Raw genomic sequence first — 15,599 nt, forward strand, 5'->3', positions numbered from 1 at the left:
GGATAAGAACGAGGCCGTCCACGCATCTCAGCTGCAGCTCTTTATTACAGCACATGTATCAGACCAAAAAGAAAAGAAGGGCAATGTGGAGAGTAAGACATGATCCACGTTCCAAGTTTTGTCAGAAAAAAAAACTCAAGACACTTCATTTTAAAAAAGTCAGTCAACCTTTGTTTTTGCACAGGGGCTGTTAGATCTTAGCTGAGTTCAGCGCACAGAGCACATGTCCTGAAGATCCTCTCATCTGGCATCTTGCTGTCAGAAGCAACAGTGTCCCTGGTGGAGAGGAAGCTCATGGAAGTTGACAGGTTGAAAATGTGCGGCATGATGTGGCTGAAAGAGCATGAAACACGTTCACCCATGAGTGCCTCGCAAGGCGCCACCGGAGAGACTGAGAGACAATTAAATGCTTAGTTTTCTCATCTTTTTTTTTGTTTTCATAACCAGGTTCTTCTTCACTTTTGCTGATCGTCGGAGAGCTTGTAGGTGGAACCGCCCAAATTTGTCGACCTGCAAGGAAAGCAGGCGACTCAACACAGCTCGAGGAAAATTTAGAGACTCGATTTCATGTTTTGCTCTTTTGCATAATAACATTTACATTTGTTTGATATTGTGCTCTTAACAGTGTGAATCATAACTGTAGAATTTGGAGACATAAAAAGATATACCACGCAACTCCTCACTTTTTTAAATAAACTAAATTAAACAGAGTTTAAAGCATCGACATCGTGGTGTGACAACAGCTATCCTTATAGCACTATTAGAAGTGCATTCTGCCCCCTCCCACCCCCCCCAAAAAAACATTCAGAGAACTTGTTCAGCTAACACATGCACCAAATATAACCATCTGAAAGCCCTTTTAAATATAAAGAAGTGGCTGTGACGACTGAGCAGGACCAATGTGGTCTTACAATAGATAAATACGTTGTGCTGCTACAATCTATCATTGCTTGAATTCATCATGGACTGGGCTGCTTAGTAATTTTGTAACCACGAGGAGCACTGAGGGAGCATCCTTTTATCTCTATTCTGATTCAAAGTTTAATTTCCAATTATCTTCAGTTCATTTTCTGTGTCTTTCACTTTTCTCCCTGTTACACATCTTAGTTTTGGAATGCAGACAGAGAACTGACCTGGATGTACACAGCCGCAGCAAATCAAAATAGTCGAAACACTGTTATACATATATCTTTAAAGTTGGAGCTTAATGGATCAGAAAGGCTGATTGTGGATCATGTGATACTGTTTCAGTTTAATAAAAACCACAGGTTCATGATTTTCATTTCACGTCACAGCGTTTTGGACAAAATTTATACCGTTTAGAGGTGAAAAATCTGTAATTGTAGTGCACTGGAGGGCAACATTAATCTTTTCTCACCTCATTTATAAATGAATTAAACAAATTGCTGTACATTTAAAGCTGTCACATGTGGCGACAGCAAGAAAACGGTGATTTTCCTATAAATAAATTTGTTGCACCCGCCCAAGCATGTCTCACAAAACAAACTGAGCACATCTACTGAGTGATTTGTTATGACACCAGATTCCGCTCAGATTGTCTCTTCACTCAAGAAACCAAAAGGCTTCAGGATTTTGTTCACTTGCTGCAGTGTGACTACACAATAATACAGGCATCTGTCTGTTAAAAGTATGAGGACAGGACAACACAGTTCTCACACAGGCTTCTCACATTTCTTCACACTTTACCTGAAATGTATGATTACCACTGCTGAGTATAGGACTGTCATTAAAGCAGCAAGCATTAGACTTTGTAGTAGATGTTGGTAGGGCTCTGGGGCATTATTTCCTGAACTATGTACACGGGGGGCCCATAGTCGCCGCTCACGCGCTCATAGTGACGGCAGATCATGCTGTCGGAGGCCCGCAGAGGGAAGACAACGTCGCTGCGGTCTGAGCCGTTGTTGTCGCTGCTGATGCTGTCCCGCTTTGGCACAGCCAAAGTGTTGAGGGACACAGAGGCAGACTGCTGCTGCCTGTCAGGGATGCAGCGACGCTGATGGTACCTCCACAGTACTACCAGCAGAATTATGATGACCAGGAGGAGGATCACACAGCCAGAGATGACCCACACAAAGATTCCTGGCGCAGAGCCGCTGCTGCTCGGGTTTGTTTGTCCAGTGTCCGAGGCCGAAACTGTAACGAGACGCGCAAGAAACGAGGGAGATAAACATGTAAACTGGGACACGTCAGACAGATTTAACAAATAGTTTGGCTTGTTATGACACAGTCAATATGTGCCACAGCAAGTTTCGTCATCACAAACACTTTCTTCAAGTGTTTGGGATGTTTTTCAATTTCTTCTTCATTCTTTTAATTCTGTTTGCAGATTCTTAAAATGTCAAAGAATGGGAGTCAGGTCCATAGACTTCCCAAAGTGAAGCCAAACGTTCACACACTTGAGCTGAAACTCAGATTTTTTTTCCTACTTAAAGGAATACGTTAGTCTATATAATACAGTATATTTTACTATACTTCTTAGCTTTGGCATATAATGTTTACAGCACCTTGAAATATATTTCAGTGTATCATTCTTTCTCTCCAGTGTAAGAAAACAGATGACAGAACAATCTCAACATGCGCCTACAGAATGGTTTGTCATCTATGCTCTTTTATGGTCTGAGATATGGAAACATTCTCAGTAAAGGAGACCTCTTGTGTCAAATACAAACATATTTTTTGTTTAAATGTGCACATTTGCAAATGAGTTTGACTATTTCATCGAGGGATAGTTTTTAAGATTTAAAGATAATAATGATCGAATGTAACATTTGTAATTTTCAGAAATGTTCAAGATTTCTCAGCTTGGTATTTTTTCAAACCTTGAAATATTAAAGGCTTTGCTCCTATTTAGCCCAAATTTAGTCATAAATGTGGCGGTCAACATAAACCAGTTCAGTTTTTGTTCAACAGAAAACCGCTCATTACTTTAAAGAAATAAGATTAACTACAGGGCTTTCTACGCTGATGACTGTATGTATGCAAGTAAACAGGCAACTGCTTAATTACTGTTTGCTTCACTTCTCCATACAATACATTTGTTTTGTCTTCGTGCCAGCTTTACTTTTTTTATCTTTTTCCGTCGTGGAGGCGTCCTTGGCCTTGGACTTTGGTGGTGTGGGTGGGAATCTGGTCGGAGACTCCTGAAGTGTTGAAAGTGGTTCTGAAGCATCTGGAATATAAAATACGACTTGTGGTTATTAGTAAAGGCACACCATTCCACAGCTTCACTGCAGAAGTAGAGGAGTGTAGGTGGGCTTATGTCATGTAATGAGTCAATAAACATCATTGAAACTATAATGAAGTTTATTGAGTCATCACTGTTTCACTCCAGCCACTCAGAATCAAATCAAAAGAAGCCTCCTTTTCCTTTTTTTTTTTCATCAATTTTTCACCAACAGTCATTCTGGTAAAAAATGCTTCAGAAAACATTTTCTAGCCTTATCAGGCCACAATTAGTTCTGTTTTCAGTCACAAGTGTGACTTTCAATTTTCTTGACTGGAAAAATGATCAGTAACATGTTCATTTTTTCCACCTTCTGCAGTTGCACATAACATTTGACTGCATGCAGCCTTTTGTGTTTTTTTCCCCCGGGGTATCTCCAAATGGAATTGCAGGACGAGCACAGCACCATTTCTTTTTTCTGTTGTAGCTCTGCGGGAGTGTCACCAACTCTAACAAAATGATAACAAATGAGAGCATTTAGTGTGTGATTCTTTGATTCTGAGCGGGACAGTGGAGGAAAGTAAGCAATGCTGGATCATAAAAAAGTACACTGAGGTACTTCTATGTTATACTACTAAATGATATATCGTAGGACATATAGTGAAATACAGTATTATGCAAAAGTCTTGTGCCATCATCTTTTCAAATTTTTTAAATGGTCTTAAGCAATGGTTATTCGGACTTTCTAAAAGTATTTCAAAGATTTTCTTTTTGACATTTTACTTCTTTCAGTCCAGTCGTTGTACCTGACCATTTTCAGAGGAATGTGTTTTTTTGTTGTTGTTTTTTTTGTTAAGCCACTCAACACTGACCTAGCAAACATTCAAGCTTAAAAAGCCCCCTAAAGAAAAGGATGGACCAGTGTTGTGTGTACATATTACGGACAATTAAGCAAGTAATCTAATTGGAATGACCCAGCAGCCTGTGACAAATACGCATAGTTTGTTCCCATTTTTAAGTTCCAAAAAGTGCAAAAGATAACACAGGTTGGCCGACATAAAACGGTATTTCTACACCAACAAGGTGATTCTCAAAGAGTTGTTAGCTGAGAAATCGGTATGTCTCAGAATGGCATGCAGTGTGTCCTGAGAAAATGTGAGGAAACTGGACAAGGAGAGGACAAAAGAGGATGCGTCAGGAGTAAAAAAAATAATCCACAGCAGACAAACAGCATCAGAAAGTGATGACCTTGAAGAAGAAATAAGAAATAATCCACAAATACCGGACACAGGACCTGAAAGGTGGATTTGGACACTTAGTTGATGCATCTATTGTGTACTGAATCCTCATCAGAAATGCTCTGCATGGAAGGGTGACTGTCAAGAAGCCTTTTTTAAGGGGGGGAAACAGGGTGAAAAGGCAGGTATGCCAAATGACTGCTACAGGAAAATACAAGAGAGCTTGTATAAGAGGGTTCAGACCATGTTGAAGAAAACAAAGGTGGTCATACGAAATCTATTTTTTACAGCTCATTGGAATTGCAAACTCTTTTTTTTTGCTGTATATATTGTATTTAAAACGCTGCACCTATTTTCTGTTTTCATGGAAATATTTAAAGAAATGAGCGGTGGCTCAAGAAATACTGTATAGTCACTTTATACTGTTGTTTTGCTCAAACTCCAAAAAGGGTGTATAGCAATGTGTTGTTTTCTTCTTCAGAAGACCGTATGTGGAACTGATTTCTGGTTAAACACTTTACAACTGCCTGAAAAAGCCAGACATTATCAAGTGTTAGTGGGCTTTTTGAACAGAGTGAAAAGGGCTTTAGGTTCTTGCGCAAACATGGATGAATACTCCTAACTTGTTCTGGTACTATAACAAAACTAGATTTGATAGTTTAATTAGATTTGTTTCAAATGCTTCCATTGAACGCATCATATCAGGGTTTAACTTGTGTTTCTTATTTATAGTATGTATACAACTGCTTATTTGTATTTTCAGCTTCAAAATAATGCTTTTTAAAGAGGAGCAAAAAGGATCGTTAGAGACAATTTGCAAGCTTCCATAAAAGACAACAAAAATCACAGCATAACATCACGCATAAAAATAGTGTGTACATCTGTCTGACCAGCTAAAAGCAAAAATCTATATCATGACCTTTGAATAAGGAGAAAATAAACTAAAATGAAATGCTCTCCTTTAATCTAATTTATAGATTTGTAAGGACAGCACACATTAATCATCATTTCTGCATGCCCCACTGTAAGCCATGCAACTAGCTCACTTAAAGCTGGAGTCTTTTAAGTTCGCTTCAGAACATGATCATTAATTCACCACTGGCCTTCATCTAAATTTCCTCAGCTCACATTTTGTATGAATGTACTGAATAACCACTGGACATGAGCACGTTTGCGTTTTAAACGCACAACCAGTTCATCCAAATCTGATGCAACAACAGCGACTTCCAAACTGATTGACATGATTTTCAATATATGTAGAGATTCAAACAAGATTACAACCAAATCTGAGTTATCCAAATGTTCTTTTCCTGTAGGAGGCTTGTTTATGCCTGAAATGTTTGTAAACACGGCAGGAAAACAGCTCTATGCTTTCAGTTATGATCAGCATGAGAAACATACAAAATGCGGATTTTTCATCTCTAATGCTGAATAAATTAATAATTTATATTAATAACATTTCAAAGTTCTGAGGTAAAAATATATATAGACTCTAGAAAAAAAATGCTTTGGTCCTTAGATAGAAAAACATACAGAAATGGTAAATAAATTCTGACATCTGATTACGTGTTGTTAATTGCACACTAATAAAACCACTTGAATAAAGGTGTTCTTCGTCACATATACGTTTCCTTATCTGGCAAATCTGGTTTGTGAATAATTCCTTCCACAGTGATTCATCCTCAAGACATTTACAGTAAAGAAGGAAATAATATGTATGCAAGTTTCATCAAAATTTAATATATGTATTAAGAGGATTAAATGATAAAACTGGACTTTTGGCTATTCTGATGATAGTATATGGATGTGTGTGCAGGTGGGGGGGGTATTGACTGCCATTTCAGATGATCGCTTGCAGGATAATACTGATGGCTTTAAGCTGCTGGTGGTTTGTATAAAGGGATTTCAGATACAGTTATTTATAACGGCAATCTCTCTTCAAGAGAATGACCGGATGATCAGATTATCTGACCACTTAATTCAAAAAGAGAAGATATTATTGCATTACGCGAATGACATTTTGAGCGAGACAACAGTTGTTTTTGCTCCTTCAGCAGCGTTTGTCACAAAGCTGTGTCCATGTGAGTCTCTTCATCCACCAGCTTTACAGGCAAATACAAACACACTGTGCTTACTCTGGCCGACTCTCAGCACCAGCCGCATGGATTTGGTCCTACATGCCCCTCCACTGGTATTATCCAGACCTTTCAGAGAGCCTGTGGACGTGGCTGATAGCCAGACAGAGGGGACAAATTAATTTATGTGCAATCAGCATTATACATGATTATTAGGCAACGTGTTGTATCATTAGGATTTCTTTGCAGTTTTTGTAGCGTTAAAAAGCATGAAGATAATCGCACATTTGAACAAATCTCAATGCTACAGGGCTGCCCTAAATAATTCTTCATTTGTGTTCCATCAAAATGTCCCAAATAAATCTCTAAAACAGTGTTAGCAAAAAGAAGATTTATTGCAAAGCTGTAGTGTTGGACTGCATTACTTTCAGCAAGGTGCACCTCATAAACTGGAAGCTCAGTGTAATCTTCTCATTGAATCGACTAACCAATGAACTGACTAATGATTTCAGCTCTACATGCAGCCTTGGCATAAAAAATTAAATGAATAAAAGATATTTCACATTTCAGCCTGTTTCTAAGACACAACTCTCATTGCAGAAACTAAACTTCCATTCAAAAACTCAGTTGCAAACACACACCCCAAGAACTCTGATTCACCCCTGTCACTCACACAAATATAGACTTGTTAGCAGCATTTAGGTCAGATAACATTTCACAGGCTACAAGCCACGTTGCAGTGAAAGCTCCCATCAAATCTGCCTGATGCTGTAAAAGCCTTGTGTGATTTGGGGCATGTAAGCCCTTGGAATCACACTGGCCTGCCAGAGCGAAGTGCGCTGTCAGACCGTGGAGAAGTGGGCGAGGCTACATGGTCAGACTTGCTCTCTATCTCATGCATCACTTGCCACTAAGATGCTGGTTTAACCGACAGCGGTCCAATAATGAGGACACGTCCTTTGATTCTCATGCAAACTGACAAACTGAGAGGGAGTTGAAGATGATGGCCTCCTCTCTACCCAGAGGAACGATAAAAGGAAACAGTTGCTCGCACTGATTCAAATGCCATTCCACCTGTAGGAATCAGCAGCTCGTGATTTTAGTGTCACATCGACTCATGTGCAAGGCATGCAGATGCTTTTGTGCAGGTAGGTCTTGCACAGACTAACTCACTGGTGATATAATAGTCCCTCCCCTTGAGGAACTCCAGACCCCAGAGGTTGGGGCTGAACTCCTGAAACTTGAATGTGAACTTTACATCCTGGTAAGGCTTGTCACAGTTCAGCAGGGGTGTGTCCGTTTTGTCCACAGCACAGCTCTCCATCTGACTCCGGGAGACCAGGTAGACTTTGTAGAACTCCTCCCTTCCTCCGGTGGAAGCGTCAGCCCGGGGACACACAATGTCCATTTTGTCCCCTATCTGAGGATAGAGCACCAAACCCTGACCAGGAGTAAATCTGTGTGTAGGAGGGTGAGAGAAGAGAGAACAAATTTGAGGAAAATTTACCTTTAAAATGCAGACTGAAGCATCAATATACAATTCTTTGCTTAAACTAATAAATGGTAGTGCATTTAACTTTTAACATCGACAGGAGAAGACCTTCTTGTTTAAAATTTCCATTTTTTTCCCCAAGAGTCAAGTCAGAAAATGAGGCAAAATGCCCTTCCCAAGATTAAAAAAGCAGAGAGGGTGATGTGTCAAATTGTGTGTTTATCTGACCAGCAGCCCAGAAATCAAAGAGTTTCAGCTTTAAGCAGAATTACTCTGCAACAAGTTTGGAGTGAGCTGAGCTTCATGTTAATTTAAGCAAAAATCTTGCTGCTCTAACAATGGAATCGCAGTATCAAATTGCCAGTTTATCGATGCCTCTGGGCCTCTTCATCACTTTATGATGACTGTTTTCCAACATTATATACATCATAATAATTTATTGATTAACTGAAAGTATAATAAGAAAGCTGTCAAGTTTTTCATAAAACGAAAAAGGCAGGAAATCCATACACTCGAGATACTGGAGCAAGAAAATGTGATATTGATGAAACCTTAATCCAAGTTGTCATTCATTAACATTTAGGGCTTTTGCTACAGCGGTGATATGAAGTACCTTTATGAAAACTTCAGCCCTTGTCTTGCAACATATCTTTATGAGTTAGGTGACAGTGCAGAGACAAAGCAGCAGAACAGTAAAAAAATGAGTTCCTATTATCACAAATTTTGCCTATCTACCTACTTTGCATTGAAGCTGCTCCAGTGGATGGACTCTAGTGTGGCAGCACGACACGAGCAAACGACGGCCAGCAGGAAGACGGCACCGCACCTCCGTGCGCTTATTTCCATCACAGGATTAAAATCGCAGGTACACTGCAGCTGCGTATCATAAAAGGGAGTGAAAACTGTGTGGAATCTGTTGCCTCTGCATGTCTCCGGTGGCTCCAGGTGTGCGCGGAGGATACATCCCGGAGTCAAATCCCACCAACTTGCGAGTCTCCTTCCTGCAGTTGGATGAAATTTTCCACATTGCGCGTAATTGGCAAGAAAATCATCCGTGTGACGAAATCCGCGCACCGAGGACAGAGACTGTGTGGAGTGTTTTAGTCATCAGCTGACTGACCGGTCCGCCTATATACAGGCTAGTGCGTGGGAGAGTGGGTGGGCACATGCATTCGGTCAATTTCTTGACATTAACATTCTCAGATCAAGTTTTTTTAAAAGCTTCATTGATCTATCTTGTCGAAAATGTGAGATTGGTTTTATTTTCTTAAAGACTACAACTTTCTTTTATCACATTTTACTAAAGGCTCAAAGTTTGAACAAAAAACTGCTTGTATAACGTGCACAAGTCGGTCGCTTTACCCATATGTTGTTTTTTAAAATAACAAATTAAAGGTCTAAAAATAAACAAACTGAAAATTTCACTGAAAGAAAATGGCTTTGATAGACAAAGTCATATTAATCTTTTGCATGTTGATTAAGTTGTTTTTGAAAGCTTTGAAAACTAATCTTCTATTCTATTAATGATTATTTCACATTATTATTCATTAGTACTGCAGTTCATTTTAATTATTCCTTTCTACTCTGCCTCTATATTTTGATATAAAGTCGGTCATCTATACAAAGAAATAGATCTTAAGTCAGTTATATCAGCTTCATTTTTTATTTTTTATTTTTTTACAGCGAGGTAAGCAAATTCAGAGCAAGAGAGGAGAGGAGAAATGATTGGTGCATTTAGTAGTTTAAGAAATAAATAAGCAAAGAAACACTTATTTAACCTACATATCAGAAAATGTATCCAACGAATCAAAAGGTAAATTATGCATAATTATTAGAGCTTCCAAGTGGGTTGTAGGTGGAGAGAGACATCAGGATGGCATGTCCTTACACCAATTAGGGCCTACATGGATGAAATAAAGTTGGTGACTACAACAGTGCCATGTATGAAGAGTATACTTAAGAGACTTGATAAAAATCTAAAGTGGGCTGGTATCAAACCTAGTAAGTCTATAAGTATCTTAATAAGTAGAGGGAAATTAAGTGATAGAAAGTTTGTAATAGATGAAGAAAAATTCCAATAATTAGGGAAAAGGCAGTAAAGAGTTTAAGTAGGTGGTATCAAGCAGACTTGAGTAACGGAGAGCAGGCAGTGCAGTTAATAGATAGATAAATAGATAGATAAATCAGGGCTTCCAGGAAAGTTGAAGCTGTGATGTTTGCAGTTTGGATTGTTTCCACAGTTGATGTGGCCACTGTGGTGTGTGTATGAGATTCCATTATCTGTTGCAGAAAAAATGGAAAGATTAGTTAGCTTTTACATTAGGAAGTGGCTAGGTGACGAGTGTGTAGAAAGCCCTCTATAAGCCCCCAAAAGCCGCCAATAACAACAGCATCGCATCTATGAACTAACAGAGCTATAGTACGCGTTCATTCATTCATTCGTCTTAAAGTATTGGTGAAATAAAGACAGATAATGCCTTATTTAGAGGCTGCATCGTCTATGCCCCGTTCGCTCCGTTATATGGATCTCGAGGAATCTAAATATCTTCCGAAGGACGCCGACTTTCACCAAACTGCTCTTGGTGAGTAGATGAACATATTTCAAGCCAGAAATAAGGTCAAGGTTTAAAAATACCAGAGTTCCCCTTTAAGTAGAGGTTGTGGCCCATGTGAGCCTTTTGAAACAAGGCGGCCATTTTAGGTGAGTTAGCCTGTATGGCCTTGTTTTTGCTGGCATTTTTAGTGATTGTAGGACTGTTCAGGTGAGTTTATCTGCTGAATCTGCTAGTGTGTCTTGTTGTGCCTCCACCTCTGGCACCCTCTATACTTTCATTACGCCCTACATGAACCAGGGTTTGTATCACCACCCCACTGGTGACTGGTGTGCAGTTGGTGAGAGGCTGGGGTAGCTTGTGGTTGTGGTGTGAGGAGCAGTGATGGCTGGCATTAGGGAGTGACTCTGGGACGCCAGTGATCACTGTATAGCCTTCTGGAGATGTCGCTGGCCCAACTAGACGAAACACTGATGAAAGGAGGTTCCCACCTGATGACCCCAATGATATGGTGGTCAGCACTGCTCACTGGTCTATATAAGGATTATAGGGAATTATTCACTTAGTCTGGTCCATTTTCTTTTGTAACACAAGTTTCTTGTGTTTACTCTGAATGCATTAACCAGGAAAAAGTCTCCCTATCAGTGTTTTGCAGTTAATTTGTGTCTTTTGATTAGAAATACCACTGACATAATGTTCGTTGCATTTTAGACTTTTAGGGTTGGGCTCATTTTAACTACTTTAAACTCCGTTGGGTAGATAAATCCACAGTTATGCATCATGTTCTCCAAGATCTTCACATTTGCTGTGTTGCTTTCAGCAAGAATCACCATCTGTCTACAAGTTCATAAGTTGTTTTTTTTTCACAATATACCTCGACAAGTAAGTTGAAGAATGTAAAAATACTACTTCATCTTTCATTTTATCAGAATCAAAATAAATAAAGATGAAGGTGCATGGTTATTACTAACCAAGATAAATAACCAACAACAGAAGCTGTCAAACAGGGTACAAGGCATGGTATTTTTCTCTGAGAGGCAGAGGAGTATAGGTTTAAAGCTAGATATATTGATAAAGTTCAAATAAAGTATAAGCATTTTGGCAATACCTAAGTAAAAGTACTTCTGTTACCCCCCACCACCAGTTATCATTGTGAATGCACCTACAGTAGTCCACTAAGAATTCACACACTTTCAGATCAGCTCATAAAATGACCACCCGCTCTTAAAAGACCTGCTCCTCTAAAGCTGACTGAGAAAAACTGAGCTTGAGGGTTTATTATTACTTCAATATGATCAATGCATGAAAGGTCTTTTATTGTATGAAAAGGTTGGAGCTGGTGGATTTTATTTAAAGTCCCATTTAGTCTCCATGTAAGTCGGCAAGGCTGTAATCCTCTCATTTTCTGAGTCTGAACTAATGACACAGTGGTTTATAAGATTACACAGGACTTCTGTCAGAAGACTAAAGCAGCACACATGGCAGCTGAACAGCACAGAAATGTCTGCGTTTCTGTCGTGGACGACTGGGTTTTCATGTGTTCAAAGTGGTAGCACTGTCACTCATATCTATAATTCATATAAACCTCGACATGCACGACACAGAAGACGCAGATGCAGAAATGTTTTCTGATGACTGGTTATTCTAAAACAAACTTCAGATACATACTGTAAGCTCCAGATGGGTTTGTCCTCATCATGCATTCTGTTGCCTTCAGATCCCAAACACAGCACATGTTCAGGTGCCACAGCAGTAAAACACTCTGAGTCCATCTTTTTTAAGCATTTCAAAGCTATTCATTTTAATAAAAGTTCAAATATACGTAAATATACAAAAAATAGATGAATAGAAAAACAAAACAAATCTCCTTACCTATGTTTTTGTTTGTTCCATGACAAACTGGTAAAATATAACGGGTAAGTAAGTAGTTTTCTTTAGTCTTTTTTGTGTCTAATTGCTTCTGTTAGTGACACAATTATCTCTACTTTAGCCAGTTTATACAATTCCCATCTGGCAAGTAGGAACAAACCTTTAATGTCGAGCTCTTCTTACATCTTCAGTTCACTGTAATGCATTGCTTGAAGAAGACGTGTTATAAAGATGCAGGGTCTGTCATTTGAAAAGTAGAAAATGGTGAAGCCGAATCAAACATCAACTTGATGGACTGGAATACATGTTATGTATCCGAGTGGCTTATGAGATTTTGTAAGGGTTGTGGGGATGTGGAAGATGGGGAACACTTGGAACGGCCATGCATGTCAAGAACAAGGAAGAATGTTTCAAAAAAGAAAAAAAAGAAAGAAAAAAAAAAAGATTAAACCAACATACTGTTTGAAATGAATGTTGACTCGACTTTGGGATGATAGTACAAACGGTCTCCATCCATCAAAAGATTGCTGAGCAAATCTTGTTCTGACTCTCATCAAAAAGAAAACCATTGGCCAATTCATGACGACATTTTGGAATGAAAAAACCAACCCAGATGGTTTGGGAAGTGAGATCACACTTGACAAAATTTGGATCTTCCAGTGCAAACCAGAAACAACCCCTTTGTTTCCAAGAAACAATAAATCTGGACAAACCAAGTCCAATTTTAAAGCCATGTTGGCTTTTTTCTTTTCTTTTTTGGGGGTGGGGCAACAAGGATGTAATTATGGAGAAGGATAGAATTGAACCAATACTGTTACAAACGGTCTCTACAAAAGGTCAGATGAAAGAGGCCACAGCTGCGGGAAAATGGTCTCATGCCCTCATCAAAACGACAAACTGTTCCAGAAGTGACAAAGAAATGGACTGGAGTCCTGAGAGAAATACCGAATCAAGACCATTTAAACTGTTTTTAAAGAGAGAAATATCAGAAAATAGTGGGGCGCAGATGAAAAATGGGAAATCAGCTGAACAGTGGGTTTCCCGTTTTAGAATTTGATTATAGCATTTGGCTCAGTATTTAACAGCCACACATCATATTCCTTAGCTGCACGATGTGTCCTGCTTGCCTGTGACTGTACTGCCAGTGCTCTTGGTCTCCAGTTCATCCTTATGTGAGGTCTCCCAAGGTAAAGCTAATGCTAACATGTTAGGTGTCAGATAATATACAACCCCTATCACGATTAGCATTAACCTCAACTTGAGAGTGGACTTGCAGGCTGTTCCAGCCTCATCACTGATGGTGTTAAGGGTGTCCTGCAGGGGGCGACAAATACACTCCTCAGTGGTTGGCTTGGAGAATATACATGTGTTTGAACTGTATCCATTCATTCATTTCAGAAGCAACAGAGCTGCACGCTGTTGAGACCTGGTGGAAATGAAGGTTTTAGCTAAGACAACAAAGATTTAAGAGAGTGGATAACAGGAGAAACAGTCCCTCATTTTCTCAAAAATTCATCACATTTTAAGTTTGGTAAGAAGTTAAATTTGTTCAATATTCATTTAGCAGGGAAGAGGCACGATACATATATTGCTTAAGATATACATTTTGGTTTAATCAAAATTGACACAAAAAACTTGGAAGGGGGAAAAATCTGTGCCGACAGTTCCGTCATTTCTCTTAGAGAAAACTGTGTGGAATCTGTTAGAAAACAAATTAAAAACAAATACGCATTTAGCAATTTCATTATGAAAATGATCTCACTCACATTTTCCTTTAAGAGCAGGTTGAAGATATCTTTTTTATGCCTACTTTTCAATATGACATTCTTTGTTATTCTGTTTGGTATATGTAGGCATCCTTTTCTGATGGTTTTAATTTCTGTCACCCTCAAAATTGTAACGAGATTGAGAATATAGTTAAATCAGTAACCTGGACAAGACTAAAAAGACTGAAAGAGACACGGTCTGGGCGAGCTGCAGCTTTTGTATCCCCCAGAGACATATTTAGCAACAACAGGATGTAACACGTGCTGTCATGTTGACTCTTGTTTATAGATTAAATATACTTATCCGATGGTTTAGGAAGGAAATCTGTGTGCGAGTATGTTTGTAGTAATGGTAGTTATGCAGCTACTCACCTGTTTCCACATCGATAACACTTCCTCTTTCAGGTGCTCACTTTGCTCGGCGCTTCGCTTTCTTCTGCCTTCTCTCCACCCTCTGCACTTCTCTGGCTTCCTCTCTCACTGAGCAGTAATCTAGCAAGTGGGCATTCATGTCTTTTATATAGTTGTATGAGTCATGTAAAATCCCCTTTTGAATGGAGTGACAGAAAATCACGCAATGAAATTTCATTGAGATGCCATTTATATTTTATGTAAATGCTGCCTACAGAAGAAAATACTTCACATGAGTTACTTACAGTTACTTCTGTTGCAATGACATCAATGATAGCAATAAATATGACATTTACATTTCTTTACATGTAACACTTCAAAAATCAGGGAAAAGTGATTAAAACCATGACTGATTTTATGTCCTTACTGAAAATTTTCAAATGAGGCTTGAGATCATTTCGGCGCAATGAATATGAACCACAAAGGAAAACATTGTAGTAACAAATATTTTAGACAGTGCTGATGGAAAGTATTCACTCCCCTTCAAGTCTTTATGCCATGTGTCAGATTCTATTTTCCTCATAAATATATAGAGCTCCACAAAAGCAAAGAAAAAATCATTTATGAGAAATAAAGGACTTAAAAAAGAAACTAAATTAATATTCTGATTTTACATGTTACAAAGTCTCTTTGTCAGCAATGACAGACACAAGTCTTCTTGGGAATGGCCCTCCAAGATAGAAAAAAAACCCTTGGAAGTTTTAAATTCTTCTGGGCAGAAACACTGAAGCTAAAGCAGGTAGGACAGAGAGCATCAGTGCATGACAATTTTTGGGTTTCTGTTGGTCCTTCACCCCAGCCTCTGACTACTCAGGAAAAGGTTTTTACTCAGGATTGCACCTCATTTTTCCTTTATGCAGCTATCATAACTGGTTTCCCAGCCCCATTTTCAGAAAAAGCATTGATGATTAGAAAACAGAATGATGTCGTCATCTCCGTGTTTGACTATAGGGCTTGGTTAGATGATGCCCAGTGCCTGGTTTTCTTCTACACACCGGTGGGGACTGTGGCT

At 39.0% G+C, this 15,599-nt stretch overlaps 1 protein-coding gene across 1 annotated transcript; it reads right to left on the bottom strand.

Annotated features, from left to right (window-relative positions):
- Positions 1 to 1,232: 1,232 nt before the first annotated feature.
- LOC140302441 (ephrin-B2a-like) lies at positions 1,233 to 9,072 on the bottom strand. The gene is made up of 5 exons (XM_072381265.1): positions 8,729 to 9,072; positions 7,671 to 7,954; positions 6,558 to 6,650; positions 3,083 to 3,190; positions 1,233 to 2,154 (listed from the first exon to the last, which is right to left on the bottom strand). Exons 1-5 carry the CDS (start codon positions 8,833 to 8,835, stop codon positions 1,763 to 1,765), a joined length of 984 nt encoding a protein of 327 aa, XP_072237366.1. The 5' UTR covers positions 8,836 to 9,072; the 3' UTR covers positions 1,233 to 1,762.
- Between the last annotated feature and the right edge of the window lie 6,527 nt (positions 9,073 to 15,599).

The sequence above is a fragment of the Leuresthes tenuis genome, unplaced genomic scaffold, assembly GCF_036924035.1.
Source record: "Leuresthes tenuis unplaced genomic scaffold, fLeuTen1.0.hap1 SCAF_2, whole genome shotgun sequence".
Lineage (NCBI taxonomy): Eukaryota > Metazoa > Chordata > Actinopteri > Atheriniformes > Atherinopsidae > Leuresthes > Leuresthes tenuis.